A 24002-nucleotide genomic window follows, 5' to 3' on the forward strand; every position below is an offset into this window, starting at 1 on the left:
ACAAAACTCAGACTAAAACTTCTTTCCAACTCTGTGTATGTATTTGAACTTTCTACAACCATTAATACCAGAAAAAATGGAATGCTAGACTAATACTGTGTAAAGGAGCAATAGTCAATCTTAATCTGATGACAACTGTTTGAAAAAAGAAGCCTCACTCTTCTGACTGCCGTTATAAAAGTGATGGCTATACAATTGAATTTGTCAAGTTATCCTAATCAAATACTACTTTTCTGATTTATATATATATTTATATATGACTCGATTGTTTATAAAATGGGTTCCATCCAGTACAAGTTTTTACACTACTGTTGTAACACATAAATTTGTGCTGCCTCCAATAGCAATGATTCAAATGTTAGTCTGATTATATCATTCACATTATCACCAAGTACACCCTTTAAAGTGTCTAATTCAGTCACTTTTATAAAGCACGTTCACAAAGTTGTGCATTGATTACCACTACCCAATTCCTGTTTATCTGATTTTTATTATTTAAAAAAATGGAAAAACAAAAGTGCATTTTTCATTCAATAAATGTTCCATCCTTATGTGGTTTTGTTGCAGAAAGTGAAGTCCATGACTTTAGAATGATAGCAATTTATCAACCAAAGAATCCGTCTTCACACCGTTTCAATAACTGCAGCAATTTCCTTGAACTGTCTGTAGAAATTCTAGAGAGAAATGGGGAAAATAATATTAATTTTGCTTTTAGAAGATATTTAAATAGTTATTTTAATTATATCTGACTACCAGAGACTATATAACATATTCAGTTTGCATTTTAATGTTACATTCTCAATTACTGAAGGTTGCTGTAAGAAGTAAACAGGTGTAATTTGGTAGTGCAAGCAAAAATACTACTGTAGAGTTGGATAATTATCTCATGACTAAACTTTTCAAAAAGCACATGAGAAAGTCCTTTTAACATCACACCAGATTTATTAAATACTCAGCACTGTCCTAGACACTGAAAAAAAACCAAAAATAACAGGTTGGTTCCAGGCCTCAAAACACTTTCAATCTAGTAAAGAACTGCATTTCAGTGTGGTAGGGGCTGTCTCATTTAAGATTATGGGTTCAATTACTAGAAGAGAGATCCAACATTAGCAATGGCTTATATGGTAGAGCTTATTTCTCCGTCATTTAAAAATTAAGCTGGTATAATGGTTCTCCTATAGAAGTCATCTTCTTTTACATCTCAGGTAAGAAAGGAATCAGGCGAATTGTTCTTCTGTCTTCTCCTGTACCTACCAGGAAGCTAAGAGACAAATTTGAAACTTAACCTTAGCAATCAGGATACCTTCTAATGATTTACACATCTGCATTTTCCTTCTTATTTGGTCTTAATTTTTTATTTTGCTACTTAAGAGGATTTGTATTGTTTTTTTTGTTGTTGTTGTTGTTTTTTTGTTTGTTTTTTTTTTTTTTTGAGACTGAGTCTGGCTCTGTCGCCCAGGCTGGAGTGCAGTGGCCGGATCTCAGCTCACTGCAAGCTCCGCCTCCTGGGTTTACGCCATTCTCCTGCCTCAGCCTCCGGAGTAGCTGGGACCACAGGTGCCCGCCACCTCGCCCGGCTAGTTTTTTTTTTGTATTTTTTAGTAGAGACGGGGTTTCACCGTGTTAGCCAGGATGGTCTCGATCTCCTGACCTTGTGATCCGCCCGTCTCAGCCTCCCAAAGTGCTGGGATTACAGGCTTGAGCCACCGCGCCCGGCTGAGGATTTGTATTGTTTTAATTTATATGCAAATTTGTCACAGAACGAAGCAAAGTGTAACTATTTCTTTAAAAATATGTATTGATGTTCAAAATTTTAGTTACCAAACAGATATAAATTAAAAGCTCAAAGAATGTTCCTTAGCTCTCAGTCATGTAATGTGATTAACAGGTTATCTTGTGGTCAGTTTTAACCCATGTAAAAACTCTCTTTAAAAGAGTTGCCTCTAATGAAAATGTTTTTGTGTATATTTATATTTAATATGTTTATAATGTATGTATATATGTATATACTATGTATGTGTATACATACACACATAATGGAATATCACACAGCCATAAAAAAAGAAGGAAATCCTGCCATTTGCAACAACATGGATGAATCTGGAGGACATTATGCAAAGTGAAATAAGCCAGACACAGAAAGGCTAATACTGCATCATGTCACTTGTGTGGAATCTAAAAATGTCAAACTCACAGAAGCAGAAAGGAGACTGGAGGTTGCCAGGAGCAGAGGCTGGGGTCAATGGGGAAATGTTAGTAAAAAGGTACAAACTTTTGGTTATAAAATAAGTAAGTCTGAGATCTAATGTACAATATGGTGACTACAGTTAATAATACTGTATTGTTTAGTTGAAATTTGCTAAAAAAAGATTTTACATGCCCTCAACACACACACACTCTGTCCCCCAAAAAAGGTAACTGTGTGTGGAGGTGGATGTGTTAATTAGCGTGACTATGGTAATCATTACAAAATGTGTATGTTTATCAAATCATCACATTGTGAAACCTTTGAAATACACAATTTTGTCAACTGTACCTCAATAAAGCTGTGGAAAAAATTAATCCATTTGTGCTTTTTTTCCCTAAGAGAAAAAATTTCTAAAGGTGGAATTAGGATAGCACAAATGCTGCACAGAATAGTAAGAATTAGGCCAGCACCGTGAATTACAAAAAAAACCAAAACGTATATTCTCTCTTGAAATTGACTGAGTCTTCATATTTAGTTGAATGTCATTCCCATATCACAATATACATTTATTTCCTTTTCACTGAGTCTCAGTTCCAAGACACTAATCAACACTAATAATGTTAAATTTGTGAACATTATTTTTGTTTCAAAGCAGGGATATCTATTTTAAATAAAGAAATCAGGCTGAGCACGGTGACTCAAACCTGTAATCCCAGCACTTTGGGAGGCTGAGGCAGACAGATCAACTGAGGTCAGGAGTTTCAGACCAGCCTGGCCAACATGGTGAAACCTCATCTCTACTAAAAATACAAAAATTAGCCGGGCGTGGTGGTACGTGCTTGCAGTCCCAGCTACTCAGGAAGCTGAGGCAGGAGAACCACTTGAACCGGGAGGCGGAGGTTGCAGTGAGCCGAGATCACGCCATTGCACTCCAGCCTGGGCAACAAGAGTGAAACTGTGTCTCAAAAAAGGAAAAAAAGAAAGGGAAAGAAATTATTTAAAATATAGTTTATAAAAGTAGAAATCAAAAGTACCATAAAGTGGTATATGAAAGAGTTTTATTTAAAAGGAAGCCTAGGACCAATATAATTTTAGTTTGTTTTACGAAGAATCACTTTTTATTTCCATTTCATTCACGATGGTTGCTTTGACTTTTAGAGTACTAACTGCTGTTATAAGTACTAAGGGTAAGTACTAAGTTAGTACTAGTGTAAGTGCTAATAATAGATTCTTACCTATTCATACCAAAAGGAACAAACCAAACAAACAAAAACAAAACTGTACAGGACAGTTAAATTCATGACAAAATATCTTCAGTATGTACATTTAAAAGAAAACCTGGCCGGGCGCGGTGGCTCACGCCTGTAATCCCAGCACTTTGGGATGCCAAGGCGGGTGGATCACGAAGTCAGGAGATCGACACCATCCTGGCTAACGCAGTGAAACCCCGTCTCTACCAAAAATACAAAAAAATTAGCCAGGTGTGGTGTCAGACGCCTGTAGTCCCAGCTACTCAGGAGGCTGAGGCAGGAGAACGGCGTGAACCCAGGAGGCGGAGCTTGCAGTGAGCCAAGATGGTGCCACCGCACTCCAGCCTGGGTGGCAGGGCGAGACTCCGTCTCAAAAAAACACAAAAAGAAAACCTGATTTATAGCCCTCCCCAGCACGACCCTTACTCCCCCTTGGTTACAGAAAAGAGGTAGAATGATAATATGGTAACATAACTCTAAACTACTGAGTTACTTAAGTCCCTAGCTGATAGAGCCAGGCAACAAGTTCACTTGCTCTGACCTGCCTTTTGTAAACATTATTAGTTAGAAAATTCAGGGTCAGTGCTATTTAAAGATTCATTTAGCTTAACATTCTTGAACATTAAGCCCAAAGGAATAAGAATAAAACATTTAAATGCAAAGTAAATATCCTGCCATTGAAGATAAAAATTTCCTAAATATACTCAGAGGAGTACTTTTCAAGTGATCAAATGGCACAGTACACAAATTCAGCACATTATATTGAAAATAATTTATCAAATTCCCAAAGGAGACAAATTCACATCTCTTGCATATACTACTAGTAAACGTAAAGCACATCAATTTACAAATAAAAACCATTAAAGTTTTCCAAAGAAAAATTGTATATATCTTTTTATACGACAATTACAGAAAAAATGAGCTAAAACTGGATGAGTTAAATCACAAACCTGAAACTGTGGAATCGTCATTTCAAAGCACTTGGTCTTTACTTGGCCTGAATGATCTGCCACTTTTAGCATCACTGCAACATAAGGATACTTAAGAGATCTGCAAGTGTCTGAGCTCACAGCCATACCCAGTTTCCACTGAAAATCTACAAGCTTTAATAACACAGAATAATACATTAGTAGTAACATTACCTGGAATGCAGATATTTATTCAATTTTACTGCACTCATACTCAACTTTTAGTTTCAACGTTGGTCATATTTAAAGAAAGTATCTTCATTTTAATATTGCTAGAGGAACAATAATCAAATGAAAAAATGGAGAGGTAATAAGGGATATAAACGCAGTTAGAAAACACCATTGTAGTTAAAAATGGAAAAAAGCAAAAAGTGAGGGAAAATAAAATCTCCCCTCCAATGTATAATGGAAGTGGAAGGAAGATGTGGCAGTACTGGTTTCCTTTAACAGGCTTGGAGTATCTTTTAGTTCACTTCGCTGTTCCATGCTCAAGCCTTACATTAGCATGTATAGTGATAAGGTAATTTTGGATTTCATCAGTGTTCATGACAGATATACGCCCTGGGTGATGTGCTATGCAGTTTACATGTATTAAATACCTTACTGAATCAACGTAACATTATAGGTTATTGTTTCCACTTTGTAGATGACAAAAGCCAACTTCAGAGAGCTTAGGTAATGTGCATAAGGTCACACATTTCTGGAATCAACTGAAACCAGTCTGTTTGACTCCAAAGATGACATGCTTAGTGACTACTGGTTGCCTCAATACTTTTTAATCTAATTCCTGTCAATGACTGCTAAATGATGCCATGGCATAAAACATGCAGCTGCTAACAGTACCTCAAAAACATGACTCTAAAACATAAAACACAGGGATAAAATACTGTCTGTCTTGTTTCCAAAGCTTAGCCTGATACATAGCAGGCACTCAAAAAGCACTTGCTCACTGACTGATACCTTTTTCTTTAAAACTAATGCTCACTGGGCAAAAATCTTCACTTGTTAATACATTTCTTCTTGTAAAAGTTAGGATTTTTGTAAATCCCACCATGTATCCTACCACATATCTATCACAAACACTGATGAAATCCAAACCACCTTATCACTATTTACACTAATGTAGTATTTGAGCTTAAGGACTATGGTGAGGAAAAGAAATGGAATGGTTCCCATGTATGCCTCAATCAACCATGGAAGTTATATAACCCATCTTCTATTTTAGGACTTTTGGGGTATGGAATAGGGGAAGGCATTTGTAAATCTCCCATTTTTATAAAAGGGGGACCAAAAATTCCTCCTATCTCAGACTTGCTTTGCACCAATCTCCTACAGCATTAAGTCCAAGCTGGTGCTGACAAAAGGTTAACATCTTTTATAAGTAAAAAGATTGTATAAATTCATTTTAAAGAAAAGTTCTCCATATAAAAATAGAGAAAGGCAAATCACAAAATAACTACAAATTTCTAATAAACCTATGAAAATGTGCTCACCTTAAGAAACAAGGAATTAAAGCCACAATTAGATACGACTACACAGCTACCAAAATGGCAAAAATTTAAGTCTGAAAATTCCAAGTATTGACAAGGAAGGACGTGAGGCAATGGGAAGTGTCACATGCTGTTGGTGAAAGTATAAACTGGGCCAATCTATTAAAGAACTGACTTTAGCTAGTAAAACTGAAGCTACGCATACTGTGATCCAAATTCTACTAGGGACAGAACTTAGAAAAACTTGTGAATGTGTACACAGGATACATATATGAAAATGTCCCTAGCAGCTTTATTCGTAATAGCCCTAAACTGAAAACCCAAATGTTCATCAGAAATAAAATGGATAAATGAAATGCTACACAGCAATGAAAATGAACTTCAGTTACACGTAAAACCAAAAATGTTAAAACAAGGCCAAAAGTTATGATTCTGTTCACTTAAACTTGAGAAAGAGGTGGTAAAACTATAAAGAGAAAAATATGCCTATCATCTTGGGGTGGAGAGAAGTGGGCACTGATTGAAGAGGAGCATGTGGTGGGCTTCTGGGGGACTGGTAACACTCCATTTATTGACTTTTGCTTGTGGTTACATGAGTGTTCACTTTTAGATAATTCATTAACTGTCCATATTTTGTGCACTTTTTGCATATATACTCCAGAGAGAGCAATATAAGTGAGTGAGTACATTTCTGGTTGAAAGGAAGACTTTATTGTAGCCTAGGGAGTTAAGGGAAAGCTTTACAGAAGGCTTTAAGCTCCATTTTGAAGAATAAGCAGAACAGGAATTGAGAGAAAAATGTGTTTTATTTATATATACCATAAATGCACACCTAGCAAAGAATACATGCTTAATAAATATTGGGTGGAACCAATTACAGATGAAAAGAGTCAAAATTTGGCTTAGGGATAGAACATTTATCTATCTTAAAGTAGACGGCTCTTGTAAGGAAATATGAAAAATAAAGTTGACAAAAGTGATCAAAAAGCCAGTAATTCCTTGCAAATTGAGCTTTCAGAGGTTTCCACAGTACTTTTATATCCTTTATCTTCCTATGGAAAACTTATCACATTAAGTCACTTAAACTTTCCCTGTAGGCACTGGGGACTCACTGAAAGTTTTTCAATAGAGAGAATGATATCAAAATATTGATTAATGGATATTCAGGCTGGACATGGTGGCTCACACCTGTAATTCCAGCATTCTGGAAGGCCAAGGCAGGTGGATCACTTGAGTGCAGGGGTTCCAGACCAGCCTGGGCAACAGCCCTGTCTCTACAAAAACTACAAAAGTACAAAAAGTAGCCAGGTGTGGTAGGGCACACCTATAAGTCCCAGCTACTTGGGAGAATGAAGTGGGAGGATCACCTGAGCCCAGGAGGTCAAGGCTGCAGTGAGCTGTGAGCACGCCAGTGCACTCCAGCCTGGGCAACAGAGCGAGACCCCCAACTCTGGAAAAAAAAAAAGAGAGAGAGATTCATCTGGTGGCAGCAGAACATAATAATCCAAGTCTGAAGTTATATAAGTGCCTGAACTAAGCTGGTGACAAGTAGGACTAAACCGATCATAAGAAAGATGTATTGCTAGGTCTTGATGATTGCCTACAAGATACAACTATAGTTGTTCATAGAAAATTATAAAAATCTGACCTTGGATAACTGGGAGAATGCTGAGGTATCCAGTCCGAAAGTATCATTATGAGATGATACTAGGGATATCTCAACAGGAATGTTCAGAAATAGGTTAAAAATCCAAAAACAGAATTCAGCAGAGTTCATGAGTAGAGGGTTTTAATTCCAGTTCAATAGTGACATCCAAAAATTGAACCTCGAATTCATTTTCCTTTTTTTTTTTCCAGACAGGATCTCAGGCTGTTGCTCAGACTGGAGTGCAGTGGCATGAACATGACTCACTGTAGCCTAGACCTTCTGGGTTCAAGCGATTCTTCTACCTGGGCTTCCCTCCCCTAAATGTTTGAGTAAGAAATAAGTAAGCAATTTCTTATTCTTAACAGTATTTAGACTCTACAACTCCTTGATGGAAGAAGTTCCATTTTTACCATCCACATGAAAGTGGCAGAGTAAAAAGGTGCCTATTTGTTTCTCAGAATCTGAAATAAAACTAGAAGATTTCAAGCAGAAAAGCAAAGAAGGCGTGCAATGCTGAGTTCCACTGACTCTTAAAACAGTGAAATTGTCAGGTGAGGAAACAGGGAGACCTGCCATCAAGACACCGTGCAAAGTCAGTCTTCACAATTTAAAGAAAGCTAGGACTAGGTTTATGAGATAATTTCCAAAATTCTAACCTCAACATTTAAATGCAAAATGAAAGCAAACCTTCTAATAATTGTGGTTTCATCTTAAGTAGGAGTGAACTGCAAAGATTTTAAAAATACAAGAATATAAAAGAAAAAATCAGAACAGAGAACACTTACCACTATGAAGAATGTTAAGAATGAAACAATGTATGGCAGCCCCAAAATTACTGTATGATGAAGTATTGAAAAAGGAAAACATATAAAGAAACAAAAAGCTAGTAGTAAAAAAGAAAATATAAAAACATCCAGAAGTAAAAAGAATAATCAGGAAGTAAATATATAAAAAGGTAAACAAATTAGCTGTCGTCACACTAAAAATTGATGTGGAGGCTGAAGTTACTAGTAATATAAAAACATGACTATAAAAACTATCTATAAAATTGGCAATTCCTATATGTTTCGAGTAAGGGAGGGAGACCTCACTATTCAGTATATACTAAGCAACATTATATTCTAAGCATTAGGGAAGTCAAAAATAAAGCATAGTTCCTGACCTTCAGAATTCTAGTGGGGAAGGCAGACAATAAACAAAAGGATAATGAAATGGTAGCATTATGGTGTGACATAATGCAGGGTAAGGTGACAGGGTGACAAGAATGGCTATTTAGATAGAACCTGGGAAGACATCTTTCATGTGGCTTTTGAACAGAAAGAGACTCTAATAAAATGAAGAAAAAGCCACAGGATCTGGAGAAAAGAACATTCTGGACTGAGGGAGAAGCATGCTTGGTGTGTTCAGGGAACAATGAGGCCCAGGTAGCTGGAGGGGCATGAGCTAGGAAGAGTGGTAAGAGATAAGGAATCCATCTTCAAAGGGCCCTGTAGGCCACAGTAAATACCTACGACTTTTTTCCAGTGTGACAAGAATCTCTTAAAAAGCTCTGAGTAGCAGAGATACCTGGTCTAACTTGGATTACAAAAAGCTCATCCAGACTGCCTGGTGAGGCACAAAGTTTAAGAAAGTTGGGTGACCCTGTTACCAGGCTACTGCAGCATTCCAGGAAAGAGAATGGCGGCTTGAACCGAGGTGGCAGCAAGAGGTGGTGAATTTAGAGCGAGAGAAAACAATATGCTGATATGACTGTATGTCAGGTGTGAGGGAGAGATGGGAGCCTGCAGCAATCCATCAATTTCAGTTCAGGCATTGGTTTCTGTGGAGCTTCTGCTCTAAGTTGTGGTTCTCTGTCTTCGCAGTCCGTCTCACCAATTCGGGGGACGGCAATTCACTCTGTGATCGTGCTTCTCTGACAGATCCAAGAGGAGTTGTTCATTTTTCAGTTTGTTCAGCTTTTCTTTGTTGCTAGGACAGGGTGATGACTTCCAAGCTCTTTATGAGCTGGACCACAAAGTAAAAGTCTACCACTTTTTGTAATTTTCTTCATAAAATTTTTAAATATCTTTTGTTAGATTTATTGCAAGGTACTCTGTAATTTTTCTTTAAGAGATGGAGTCTCACTCTGTCACTCAGGCTGGACTGCAGTGGTGTAATTAAAGCTCACTGCTGCCTCAAACTCCTGGGCTCAGGAGATCTTCTCGTCTCAGCCTCCTGAGTAGCTAGCACTACAGGTCTGTGCCTCCACACCTGATTAATTTTTTTATTTTTATAGAGATAAGATCTTGCTATGTTGCCCACTCTGGTCTCAAACTGCTGGCCTCAAGCAATCCTCCCAAAGCCCTGAGCTTACAGTCGTGAGCCACCATGCCCGGCCTATAGTTTCTTCGTGTTGTAAATGACATCTTTAAAATTATATTTTCCAACTCTTTTTGTCTGAACTAAATAACATTCAACAATGGAATCACCTTGCTGAACTCTCACATTAAATCTAATAACCTGTTTGTAAATGATCTTGGCTTTTTCTATGCAAACACTCAAAATCTGTGAATGACTGTATAGAAGGATGTGCAGTAGGCTGAATAATGGCCCTCCCAAATATGTCCACATGCTAGTCCTCAAAATCTATGAATATGTTACCTTAGGCAACAAAACAGTATTGGTAGATGTGACAAAATTAAGGACTTGGAGATGCGGAGATTTTCCTGGATTATCCAGGTGGGCCAAATGTAATCGAAACGGTCCTTATAAGAGGGAGGAAAAAGGGTCAGAGTCAGAAGGCAATGTGACAATGGAAGCAGAGGCTGGAATGATGTGCTTTGAAGATGGAAGCAGAGGCCACAAGCCAAGGAGGAAACAATCTCCCCTACTGCCTCAGACGGAACACACCCCTGCAGATACCTTGATTTTAGCCCCGTACGACTAGTTTAGGACTTCTGACCTCCAGAACTAGAAGATAATAAATTTGTGTTTAAGCCAAAAAGAGTTCAACTTAAAAAACCCCATAATTAGTATAATTCTGTTTCAGAATATCTTAAATACAAAACTTAACGTAAGAGAATGGATAAAATGACTTACGAAAGATCGACTCAAAATGCACTAAGTCATATAACTAAGCAAAGCCAGGTAAGACGGTTGACAGCTGACTTCCCCTACTTCCCAGGAATCCTCAAAAGCAAAGTCAGTTAGAGAAAAATGACAGAGAGCAGTCAATGGGCACCTCTCTCAGCCCCTGTATTCTAATTATTTCTTATCTCATCCCTTTCTTACATTTTGTATGGAATTGGGTAACTCTTGGCCTAAAAATACTCTAGTTTTAGTATTCCTATTCTGGGAAGTGTTATACATTAGTTGCCTACAAATAGTTTATTAGCTAAAACAGCACAGCAGCACTTGAAAAGGAAATGGGGCTAACATATACTTTAAAAGTCAAATTCATATTCCTAGCATTATAAATGCATACTCTAAAAGGCTAAAATGCTATAGTTCATCTTCAAAAATAACATTTTTTAGAGACTAAGAAAATGTTTGCGACGCTATCTCTGAAAATTTTCATAACTTCTTCTATATCCACCACACTTTAAAATACGGTGTTCCTAGCTTCGAATAAATGACGCCTAATCAAAGCCCAACAATCCCTGATCTGCATTCTTTGGGCTAGTGCGGGGTGAGGAAGAGGAGCTTTCATTACAATGGCAACGGCTACTGGCTCAGATGCAAAGGAGAAGGAGCAACGCAAGGAGGCGGACTGAAGGTCACCGGCTCCCGAACACAAGACTCGGGGAGACCTGGGGAAGGCTCAGGGTGGCATGGTCTCGCAGCCGTGGGAGGCGGGCCGGCGGAGGACCGGGCGGGGCGGCCGCTCACTCACCTGGTTGGTGACCTGAAACGGAAGCAGAAACACAATTTAGAGAAACATCTTTCTTGCTCCAGAGCCTCGCTGCCCGCTCTCCTTCCCGGTTGGCACTCACCTCGGACTTAGCATCCAGCGGCGGCTCGCTAGATGCCTCCATGGGCAGCGTCCGCTACTTCCGCCCCGGACTCGAGAGAACGCCCCCGACCAGCACTTCCGCTTCCACGTCCTGCCTCTCGCGGCCTGGCGCATGGGGCGGACGTAGCGGGGGAAGCTGAAAAAATCATCTTTATGTGACTCACACTTTTTCTTAATTAAACACCAATTTTAAAGAGATATTGACCTAAAAGGAAATTATGTTATGGAAAAAGGCCAAAGATTTGGAAGATACTTTGAGAAGAGAAGCGCTAATTAAATTTATGATGCCGCTTCCCCCATCTAACACTGACACGTGGGCTCTTCCAATCTGGAGCGGGGCGGGGCAAAGCATCCCGAGGCACCCGTCCTCAATCCCAACCAAATTCGAAAGCAGCTGGGCGACCACACCCCCGGCCCTGCAAGGGAAGCCTGTGGGAACCACAGTTTTAGGATGAGCTGCTTCGCCGGCCTAGCTGTGGGCGCGGGATGCTTTCCATAATCCCTGCTATTCCTCTTGCATCCCAGCCCTCAGTCTGGCTGCGGAATACCTTCTCATCCTGTCTTCCCACTTCTTTCCTACTGACCTCAAATCCATGCTACACAAAGTATCCACAGTGATTTTTATTTCCCGTCAAGTTTTTATTTTGAAAAAATTTTTTTAGAAAAATTGCAAAAAATAATTCAATGAACACCTATATACCCTTCATCTAGATTCACCAACTGTTCGCATTGTACACATTTGCTTTATATCGGCTTATATTAAGGATGATACTTCGCTCCTAAATGCTTGAGCATGTTGTCTCCTAAGAACTAGGACATTCTTCTAAATAACCACAATTCAACTATCACATTCAGGAAATTTAACATTGATAAAATACTATTCTCTAATAGGCCAAATTAAAATTTCCCCACTTGTTTCAACAACATTCTTTAAAGTTATTCCCTACCCCATCCACAAACAGAATCTAATCAAAGGGTCGTCTTGAATTTGGTTATCATGTCTCTTTAGTCTCCTCTAATCTAGAACTGCACCGGTAAAGGGTCATCAGGACTGTGTTCCTCAATGAAGGTTCGGGGGTGGTGGGGTTTGGGTGGAGGACGGGGGCGGGGGTGCGGATCTGCTTTCAAGCTCCTTCAGCTTGTTGGCAGAGTTCAGTTCTGTGCAGTTTCCTTGCTGGCTTTCAGATGGGGATTCCCAGCTCCTAGAGGCCATCTGCATTCCTTGGCTTGTGGCTCCTCCTTCATCCAACTTCGAAACGAGGAAGGGCACCTCAAGTCCTCCTCACACTTTAAATCTCTCTGATCTCCCTTTCTGTATGATCTCTCCTGTTCCTGTTCCTTCTTTTGCCACATCTCTCTGACTCTAGCCTGAAAAAATTCTCATTTCTAAGGGCTGAAATAATTATTAGATCAGGTATAACCAGATAATTAAGAATAACTTTTTTTTTTTTTTTTTGAGACAGAGTCTCACTCTGTCACCCAGGCTGGAGTACAGTGGCGCAATCTAAGCTCACTGCAACCTCTGCCTCCCAGGTTCAAACAATTCTCCTGCCTCAGCCTTTTTGAGTAGCTGAGATTACAGACATGCATCACCATGCCTGGCTAACTTTCGTATTTTTAGTAGAGATGGGGTCTCTCCATGTTGGGCAGGCTGATCTCGAACTCCTGTCCTCAAATAATCCACCCACCTCGGGTCTTGGCGTCCGAAAGTACTGGGATTACAGCCATGAGCCACCGTACCTGGCCTCTTTCTATCTTAAGGTACATAAATTTTAATTATGTTTGTAAAGTCCCTTCAGATCAATACCTAAATTACTGTTTCAATGAGTAATCAAGATGGAAATCTTTGGGGGAGGGCATTTTTAGAATAATGCTTACCTCAAATACCCTCATAGGTTGTTGGAGAATTACATTAGTTAATGCATGTTAAGCACCTAAAAATGTCCCTGGCATGTAGCACTCAGATACTAGGCCAAAAAATGAAAAACAAACAAACAGAAACCCCCACTGACTCAAAGTTATTGGACGTGATTAAATGTACTAATTAGCTTGGGAGGATAGTCCCTGAATGAATCAGATGATTTCTTCTCTAAGGAAGTCAGATGAAAAGACAGAACACTGTGGTGCATCTAGCTGGTCAGTGCATTGGTTCATTTTGCCAGGAAATCTGTTTTTTTTTTTTTTTTTTGAGACAGAGTCTCACTCTGTTGCCCAGGCTGGAAAGCAGTGGTGCGATCTCACCTCACTGCAACCTCCAACTTCCAGCTTCAAGCGATTCTGCCTCCGCCTCCCAAGTAGCTGGGATTACAGGCGCATGCCACCATGCCTCGCTGTTTTTTTGTATTTTAGTAGAGATGCAGTTTTACCATGTTGCCCAGGCTGGTCTTGAACACGTGAGCTCAGGCAATCCACCCACCTCGGCCTCCCATTACAGGCATGAGTCACCATGCCCAGCCCCAGGAAATCTTTTTCTTGAGTTCTTGTTGTCATCATGGTAAGGGGGTGGTAAATACACACACACACACACACACACCCTTTAACTTTGTAAAAATGCTTCAAAAAGGTGAAAAGATATGTATTTTAAAAGATAATTTTTGTTATTTCTTTTTATTTTTCATGCATTTCTTTAAAAACTGTTTATTATTGTTCTAATTCAACAGAGTGCACTTCAAAAACCTATCGATCTGATTAGGGGAGAGTAAAATGTCATTAGAGTGTAGGGCAATCTCTGCCAATTGTTACTCCAGCAACACATGTGATAAACTGTGTATGTTTCAGACCTCCATCTTACAAGAGATCACTTACACAAACTTCGCAGTTGGAAAACACAGATGTTATGAATAGAGTCAAAAAATGCTAATATTAAAAATGCATGAGTATAATTTTGTTTTATTTTTACGTAATGACATATAAGTAGAGCATATGTCGTAAAATATTTTTGGAGCTCTTACAGTAAGCCTAGTACTATCACATGCATAGGAAGAAATCCATAGAACTATGGCATAAACTCTGATCTCATGAGCATTATGGTGTAATGTAGAAAACGAAATTGATACTCAGGAAGCAGGCAATGCTTCAATTTAAGTATTTATTTTAAGGCTTTTTTGTGCCAAGTGATATGCAGTTGTCCCTCAGTATACTCAGGAGATTGGCTCCAGGACCAATTAAGGCAGATGACAATGTACCAAAATCTGCATATACTCAAGTCCTGCAGTCTGTCCTGCTGAACTTGAGTGTAGGAAAATTCTGCCTCCCTATTTGTGGGTTTAGCATCCCGGGAGTATAGCAACTTTGATCTGTGGTTGGTTTTAAAAAAAAAATCTCACCAGCACAGTTCAAACCCATGTTGTTCAAGAGTCAACTGAAATTCTAACTCGAGCTAGCCTAAGCAAAGTAGCAGAAATTATTGTCTCACAGAGGCAGCCTCTGACACGTAGTGGTGGAGCCAGCTGCAGGGTCAACAGAATTGTGAGGTTTGAATAGTAAAAGTACCCCATCTCCGCTTCTCAGTTGTGGTCCAGCTTTCTGCCTGTCTACTGCCTTCGGTCTCTTCAGCTTCACCATACATTGTTGGAGAGTAGTGTGTATATATAGACATATGACTACCAACATCTCTGGGTTCACAGCCTTATGACTCATGATCCAAGGAGAAAGAGGAAGCTGCCCATCCATCTCAATTCTCAGAGAAGGACTCTAGTTGATCTGCTTGGACTACTACTGGGTCTGGAGTGATGTGTTATTATTTTTGCCCATGCTGTCTGCTGTGTTCATAAGGGGTAGAATTGTGTGATTGGTAGAGTCACTGGAAGCAAAAGGGGTGAAAAGACATGCTCTATAGGAGATGGAGGTGAGAATGATGCAACAAAGCTTGGATGAAAATATACTAGGGAAACAAAATAAATGTGCACTCAACATATTTATTATACTGTATTACAATGCACTGTCCTGTGTAGTCAATGGATATGGTATGCAGACTAATGGCCCCCCCAAATATGTTACTTTCTAATACCCAGAATTTATGAATATGTTATGTTGCATGTTTAAATAACAGAGGCTCTCTAAAAGAAAATATTTATTCGCGCATAGGGCACTGCAGTGGAAATACATATGCCATAGTAAACTATGTGCATATTCAAGGAGGTGAAGGAAGACAAAGGTTTTCAATGGAAAAATTAGGAGGATTACATAATTGTTTTGTGATAATTATCCTTGCCTACAAGTATTAATAACAAGAGTGATGCCAGTCAGCGGCTGGACAGGCAGTTGCTGGGCAGATGACCTTGCAAATATATTTTTTGTGTAAGGGTGCAACGGCCTTTGTGCAAGGTTGTTGTTTTGGCAGAGTCTTTTGTGATAGTTTTTGTTATCTGGCATTTATGCATGAAAGCTCTCTCATGGCCTTCCCCAGCTCTATTTGTCAAGGTTTCTTTTCCTTTTTTTGATACAGAGTTTTGCTCTTGTTGCCCGGGCTGGAATGCAATGGTGCGGTCTTGGCTCACTGCAACCTCTGCCTCCTGAGTTCAAGTGATTCTCCTGCCTTAGCCTCTCAAGTAGCTGGGATTATAGGCAGGCACCACCATGCCCGGCTAATTTTGTATTTTTAGTACAGACAGGGTTTCACCATATTGGTCTGTCTGGTCTCAAACTCCTGACCTCAGGTGATCCACCTACCCCAGCCTCCCAAAGTACTGGGATTACAGGCGTGAGTGACTGCACCTGGACCTTTTTTTAATTTTTAACACAAGTGACTCCATTATGATTCTTAACAACTTTCACAATTACATAAAAAGGGGGAATTAAGGTTGCTAATTAGCGGACTTTAAAAGGAGGAGAGTTTATTGGATTACTCAGATGAGTCCAATGTATTCACAGGGTCCTTAAAGATGAAAAGTAGAGGCAGAGGAGTTAGAGTCAGAGAGAGAAAGAGAGTATGTTAGAGTGATAGATTCCATGTGAGAGACTCAGCCAGCCTTTGCTGGTTTTGAAGACAGAAGGAGGCCAAGAGCCAAAGGAGGAAGGTTGCTTCTAGAAGCTAGAATGGGCACATTAGCAAAGACATGGAATCAACCTAGAGGCCCATCAGTGGTGTACTTGATTAAAGAAAATGAATATATACACCATGGAATCCTATGCAGCCATAAAAGAGAACAAAATCATGTCCTTTGCAGCAACATGGATGGGCTGAAGGCCATTATCCTAAGCAAATTAATGCAGAAACAGAAAAACAAATGCACGTTCTCACTTATAAGTGGGAGCTAAACACTGAGTATACATGAACATAAAGAAGGGAACACACACTGGGGCCTACTTGAGGGTAGAGAGTGGGAGGAAGGCAAGGATTGAAAAACGACCTATCCAGTACTATGCTCATTACCTGAGTGATGAAATAATCTGTACGCTGAGCCCCCTTGACACACAGTTTACCCATGTAACAAACCTATACATGTATCCCCTTAACCTAATATAAGTTTGAAAGAATAGAAAACAGCTGGAATAGGAAAGAAAATGGATTCTCCCTTATATATCCCAAATAGTTTCCAGAAGGCACACAGCCCTGTCAATACTGTGATTTTAGTCCAGTGAGCCCTATTTCAGACTTCTGAACTTCAGACCATAAGATATACATTGGTGTTGTTTTAAGCCACTAAATGTGTGGTAATTTGTTATAGCAGCAGTAGAAATTTGAGAGAGTAAAGCATAACAATGAGTGCTGCGATCTTGACAGTCACCTAGGCCTGAATCTAAATCCTTCTACTGCTCAGCTGTGTGACATCCTTCAAGTTGGCCTTTCTGAGCATCAGCTTTCTTAGTTTTAAAAATAGGGCTATCAGTATTTGTCCCACAAGGTTTTTATTAAGGGATAAATGAGATCTTGTATGTAAAGCATGTAGCAAACGTTCTGAACATAGTAAGTGCTGATAAATCCTAGGAGCTATTGTCATCAGCACAATATTCAATACTCCAAAGAACCCTATAAGTTATGTAGATCATACATTATCTCTATTTTAAAGGTGAGAAAACTGAGGTTCAGGAATGGTAAGCAACATCACCTAGCTAATAAGTAAAACTTAAAGCAGTCTGGTATTAATTTACAATTTGCAATCTAATTTCCGAGAGCTCTGGAGAGATTCCAAACTCCCAGTGTAGCTGCTGAAACGCTCCTCAGCTACTTTCTGCTAATTGGCTGTTTTATTTGTACTCCCGGCTATTCAAGAAGATGAGTGATTCTGTGTGTGTTGTGGTGGTGGTGGTGGTGGGGGCGGGGGGTGAGGTAATAAATAAGCAGCATCAGTAAGATGCAGAACCAGGAATAAGCATGATCACTAATCCTAGAATCACAGAGGTTTTAGAGTTTAAAGTGGGACTTAAAATTTTTAGCCTGTGGGCCAAATTTGGCCTACTCAAATGATTAAAAAACAAAACAAAACAGAAAACAATCTATATCAGAAACTCCAAATGAGAACGCACTTAGAAAAGTTTTATGTCATCCAGTTGTCACAGTCCTTACATCACTCTTTCATTTCTCCTGCCTACTTCACACATTTGAAAGCTTCAAGACATAGTTTTCAACCTTCGGCTTAAAAGTTGAAGAGTCTAGCGTTAAAAAAAAAAAAAAAAATGAGACCAGCTAGGCGTGGTGGCTCACGCCTGTAATCCCAGCACTTTGGGAGGCTGAGGTGGGTGCATTACTTGAGGTCACAAGTTTGAGACCATCCTGGCCAACATGGTGAAACCCCGTCTCTACTAAAAATACAAAAATTAGCCAGGCGTGGTGGCGCATGCCTGTAATCCCAGCTAATCTGGAGGCTGAGACAGGATAATTGCTTAAACTCAGGAGGTGGAGGTTGCAGTGAGCAGAGATCGCACTACTGCGTTCCAGCCTAGGCGACAGAGTGAGACTTTGTCTCAGAAATAAAATAAAATACAAAAAATTAGCCGGGCATGGTGGTGCACACCTGTTGGGAGGCTGAGGCACTAGAATTGCTTGAATCTGGGAGGCGGAGGTTGCCATGAGCCAAGATTGCTCTACTGCCTTCCGGCCTGGGCGACCAAGCGAGACTCTGTCTCCAAAAAAAAAAGACCTAAGTAGGTTAAGTGCCTGGTTTAGAGAAACACAGCTAGATAGTCATGATTTCTGATCAAGTGTGGAGAATGAGTTCCTTCTGAGGACAGACAAGGCCTAATTATGTAAGGCTTTGGTATGTTTTCAAGCACTGCCAAAAGGCCACGTTTAGGAGTGATAGTTTGGCAATACAACATACACTCAAGGCAGATGACAGGGTATGAACACATGCAGCAGGAAGAAAGCTGGACATACTGCTATTAAGATAAGTAATATAAGATAGTGAGTAGTTAAGGTGAAGTGCCATGAATGAGTTATAGGTATACAGAGAGACTGACCCCCACAACCCCATAGCCCTAAGGGCAGTTAGGTGGGGCCTGAACCTGAAAGATTCCCTGGGCTGGTTACAACTGTGATGACAAACTTAAATCAGGTGTTGTACAAATAGCAAATTTCATCAATTCTTAGATAAGTATTTTTTCATATTTATATCAGGAATTATAGTGAACATCACATCAGATGGTTTCTTATTTATTTATTTATTTATTTTCATTTATATTTTAGAGACGGAGTCTTGCTCTGTCGCCCAGGCTGGAGTGCAGTGGCAGGATCTCGGCTCACTGTGAGCTCCGCCTCCTGGGTTCACACCATTCTCCTGCCTCAGCCTCCCAAGTAACTGGGACTACAGACGCCCACCACCACACATAGCTCATTTTCTGTATTTTTAGTAGAGACGGAGTTTCACCGTGTTAGCCAGGATGGTTTCGATCTCCTGACTTCGTGATCTGCCCGCCTCGGCCTCTCAAAGTGCTAGAATTACAGGCATGAGCCATTGAGCCTGGCCTCAGATGGCTTCTTAAAGTGACGGTTAACCAGGGCAGCAGTCATGACTCAGTTGTTTTTGCGGGTGCATGCATGAACTTCTTCATAGCTCTTCTACACTTCTACAGAGTTATGAGTATTGTTTGCTCTATATTTACTATGTTTAATTGCCATTTATAGCACAATAGGGTGACTATAGTCAATAATAACTCAATAGTACATTTTTAAAATAACTTAAGGAGTGTAATTGGAGTGTAACTCAAAGGATAAATGCTTGAGGGGATGGACACACCATTCTCCATGATGTGCTTAGTTCACTCTGTATGCCTTTCATGTACCCCATCAATATATATACCTACTAAGTATCCCTAAAAATTAAAAAATAAAATTTTAAAATATTGACATTTAAAATGTCTTTTAAAAGACTATGGTGTAATTTGGCATAACAAAAAGTTACTGGGTATGGAAATAAGCATGAAAACAGAACAACAGGTTGCAAACTTGTACTGGTGAGGCAAATATGGACTATTGGAGGAATAGCCACAATTCTGTGTATTCTTGCAAAGCAACCAAATAATTTACAATTTCTAAAAATGGTGGATAGCTTTGAGTAGATAAGTTAGTCAAGTTGCTTATTTCACTTTAAGGTTGGAGAAATCACCAAATCCCTCAGAATATAAGAAAAAACTGTATTAGGATGAAAGAACAGTTTTTGAGTCACAAGTACTCTTGTTAAGGCATCAAACGTTAATTTGCCAAAAACTTCCTGCTGTCTTTGAATAGAAGCTATTAAATTTCCAAAGATGTATGATTCAGCAGTTGCTGCAAAATGTAACTATATGCTTAGTCAGGTAGGAAATAGCGATAAACCTTTACATGCTTTGACAACCATCAAAATTATACTGTCCATGCTAAAGGTACTAAAAGTGCATGGATTTATGTAAATAAGTGGCATGACACTATGACACTATGCATAGGCATGCCACTATATTTAACTGAAAACTGTAAAATATTTAATAAAATCTTCTGTGATGATATTGTGCATACTCATAAGAAGGGGATGCACAATGTTTTAGCTGATGATCTAGTTGCTGTGAACACTGAATTAGCAAATACTAAATCATTGCTTCTAGGGGAAGTACGGGTTAGGTTTCTGTGAGCCTGTGGTCACAATATTTTCATTAGATAATCAATACATAACCTTGTTTTATGTGCATTTCTATTTTAAAAAACCTTATGTAATATATATTGTTGATTCATTAGCACTGAATTACAGCCAACAGCACTGTAAGTGAAAACCTGAACAAACCTTATCTAATACTTGTATTTTCTCTGTAAGGCACATGAAAGCCTTCTTGGACTTGGGATCACTAAATAGCAGTTAAGCACTATGCTTGGGGGCTATTTTAAACATTGAATTAACTGACAAAAATCTCAAAAATGGGAAAATGAGCATTAAACAGACCATCGAGAGGACACCTGTTTCCAGTATAAGAGCTGCAAGAAGAAGGCAGAGTATCACCTTGCTCAACCTTGGCTGGGAACTAAAATTTTTTGCCACCCTGTGAATATTTGTGAGTGACCATGAGAACTCTGTAAGTACAGATTTGGAAATTACCAATAAATTTTAGCAAGGAGTTCAAAATGCAAAACCCATAAATAATGAGGATGGACAGAATTTTGTAAAACTTCAAAGTCATATGGCAAAGGATGTGGGTAAAGGGAAGATTAAAAAATTGGAACCAGTGATGCCCAATCTTGGGATCCGTCTCAGACTTTTTGAATCAAAATCTGCATTTCATATTCCCCAGGTGTTTCTACGCACCTCTGAGACATGCTGCCCTCAATACCATGATAGGTACATCCATACCAGACGGTGGAAGTTAAACTGTATAAACCATATAAACCAGACGGTGGAAGTTAAATTGTACAGTTTAACTCTACAAATTACAGTCCTACATTTGTAAAGGTTTTATGGGTCTAAAGGTCTGGGGTGTGCTAGGACAACCTCTGTAAAGTGAAAGACAAGTTCCTGCATCTTGCAATTCCTATTAAGAGCAAAATGGCAGACCACCTACTGGGCCTCTTTAGCTTTTGGAGATAGAATATACACTTGGGAATACAGCTGCCAATTTGAGTGGATCCCTAGCAAGACAGAGCTCTGTAGCAAGTCCCTGCTGGGATGCAAACTGTCTTGCTATCTGACCTTGTGTCTCAGCAGATCCAATGTGGCTAGTGTCCCTGGAAGATAAAGATGCTGTGTGAAGTCTTAAGCAACCTTAACAGGTGCAGCACAGTGCAGAACTTCAGGGATCTGGAGCAAGGCCATTCCTTTGATAGTAAGTAATTTGAAAAGCAGCCCCTGGCATGCACTGGGCCCAGGAGAGACTAAGAGTCTGGCCATGTAACTCTAGTGATAATGCAACTAAGCCCATCACAAGCTGGACACTGCCAGTTTTACCAAGCCAAAGTGTTAGGTGAGTATAGCAGCAATGCATTAGGCAGATAACGATGAAGAGGAGTTAAGGTAATGAAACACCTCTGAAGTCAAAGAACAGTGGCCAGAAGAACATGGGTGGGAGAGTTGGAAGTTTCCCAAGAAAAGCAAGCTCAGCATAATATTATCTTTTTCTGACTCCCTAACTGCTCTCTACCTGAATTTCCTCTATTAGGTGCAGAATAGTAACATGCACTCTTGCCCAGGTCAAATTTATGGAGTTATCATCGATAACTTCTGCTTATCAAAGGCATCATCCCTTAAAACAGTATCTCTTTAATCTGTGCCTTTCTCTGTGGCTACTGTCTTAATTTTTTCAGCATTTATTTCTCACACGTTTTCCACATTATTGACAAGTGATGTTTCTGCATATCTGATCATCCCATTTATTCTTCAGATGTTTACTGAACATTTTCTATGTATCATGCACTAGGTTAGGCCCTGGATAAATAATGTGAAGAAGAAAAAAGAGACAATGTTACTGGGCTCCTGGAATTTGCAGTTCGGTGAAAAAGATACATAAATCCTGCTTAAGATCCTTCAGTGGTTCCTTGCTGCTTTCAGGAAGCCCAGATGTCTTGAGCGGGTTGCCTCTGTTTACCTCTCCAGCATCACCTCTAATCAGTACCCTTTACTCTGCAGCCACAGTGCGTTTTCCCTTCTTCACAGCACCCTCCTCTCTGCCTGGGTAAAGTCTACCGTCTTTTAAGGGTTCAGTCCAGCAATCCACTTTTTCAGGAAGACTTCTGGACACTCTCCTCCCCCTTCCTCCGTAGTTCCAGCACACCTCATGCCATCACTATCATATAGGTACCACGCTTTTTATCCTGATTCTCCGTTGTCTTGTCCACTGCCTCTACTCCACAGTGAACTCAACTTTGTGTCCTCAATACTTAGTACAGTGATTTCTAGTAATCGACATTTTTTCTGTCAAATTGAATCGGATATATAGAAATACCCGCTGCCTCCCGCAAGGGCAGATAAGGCCAACCCATCACTCCTGCACCCCGACAAAGGAACAACAGCACCGTGCTGCACGGAGTCCTCTGGCCTTGCTGCCTGGCAATGGGTAGCCACCTGGGCGTCTGTCTCAGAATAGGACTCGGCGGCGCGCCTCCTAGCGCCATCGGTTGACACTGCAAGAATGGGAGGGGGCCGGTGAGCACGCGGTCCCAGACCTGCGCATGGCGCATGCGTAGAACGCGAGCGCTCGGCAAGGCTCGGCTCGGAAGAGTCCAAGCGTGAGGGGACAGGACTGTGAATTCAGATACTGTTTTTCTCCCGAAATAGGTATTTGGCTCCTATTTTTTTCCTCCTCGACAGCATCTTAATTTAAAATATGACACTTGACCTACGGACCTGCAGGGGGCGGTTAAGAGGATGAGAGGCCAGTCAAACTCTTTTTGGTGTTTAGGCGCCCCTACTCGGGGCGGTGTGTTGGGAGGGCCCAGGTCAAGGCGCGCGTGGGCGGAAGCGGCGGCGGCGGCGGCGAAGGCGGCGGCTGTCAGAGCTGGAGGGCCGGGCACCGCGGCCATGGAGGGTCAACGCTGGCTGCCGCTGGAGGCCAATCCCGAGGTGGGCGCGCTTCGGGGCAGCCCTGGGCCGTGGGCAGGCGCAGAGGGAGCCGGCTTGCTGCCGGGAGTCCACGGTAGTTTGTCTCTAAAGCGTGTTCTCTGTTTCGTTTTCAGGTCACCAACCAGGTGAGTGAGGTGTCTGTCGCTCGGGACCTCGGAGTCCTTTCTGTCTGCTCGGTCCTCTTCCCTGCTGGACTTCACCTCCACGCTTCCAAGGATTCTGGGATTTAATTTCTTGAGGGCCCCTCTTGTTCGGCTTTACGCGGGTCCGCCCCTTTCAGAAAGGGCCATCTCCCTGCCACCTGGCTCCTGGAGATGCTCCCACCACTCCTCTGGTCCCATTCCTCAGCCACCACGTATCTTGGGGACTCCGGGTCAGAGGTTTGGAGGGACTTTTACCCTGTATTCCTATTCCCCTTCCTTCTTCATTTTGCCTCCTGTTAGTGCCGATTCCATAATTTTCCTCCTGGTGTACCTTCTGGATGACTAATTTGCCCACACTTCCTGACTC

General features: G+C 40.5%; 2 protein-coding genes across 5 annotated transcripts in view; one reads left to right on the plus strand and one right to left on the minus strand.

The window, feature by feature from the left end:
* Positions 1-470: 470 nt before the first annotated feature.
* Positions 471-11666, minus strand: COMMD6 (COMM domain containing 6). Its single transcript, XM_009192021.4, has 4 exons — positions 11516-11666; positions 11416-11427; positions 4389-4541; positions 471-674 (listed from the first exon to the last, which is right to left on the minus strand). The coding sequence occupies exons 1-4, from the start codon at positions 11555-11557 to the stop codon at positions 624-626; spliced, it is 258 nt and encodes an 85-aa protein (XP_009190285.1). The 5' UTR covers positions 11558-11666; the 3' UTR covers positions 471-623.
* An 11492-nt stretch (positions 11667-23158) lies between these two features.
* LMO7 (LIM domain 7) overlaps positions 23159-24002 on the plus strand; it is a 313031-nt gene continuing 312187 nt past the window's right edge. For all 4 annotated transcript variants that reach the window (XM_017951317.3, XM_017951331.3, XM_017951330.3 and 1 more), the window contains exons 1-2: positions 23159-23492; positions 23606-23617. In XM_017951317.3, the coding sequence (XP_017806806.3) occupies positions 23298-23492; positions 23606-23617 (207 nt within the window). In that variant the 5' untranslated portion in view covers positions 23159-23297. The remainder of the gene's footprint in view (positions 23493-23605; positions 23618-24002) is intronic.

Source organism: Papio anubis, chromosome 15 (assembly GCF_008728515.1).
Source record: "Papio anubis isolate 15944 chromosome 15, Panubis1.0, whole genome shotgun sequence".
Lineage (NCBI taxonomy): Eukaryota > Metazoa > Chordata > Mammalia > Primates > Cercopithecidae > Papio > Papio anubis.

Bases quoted from the DNA above. Each gene is read 5' to 3' on its own strand.
- COMMD6 (XM_009192021.4), bottom strand. From the start codon at position 11,557: ATGGAGGCATCTAGCGAGCCGCCGCTGGATGCTAAGTCCGAG. The intron at 675-4,388 runs GTTTGTGATTTA...ATTTCTCTCTAG, and splicing joins TGACGATTCCACAGTTTCAG to AATTTCTACAGACAGTTCAA.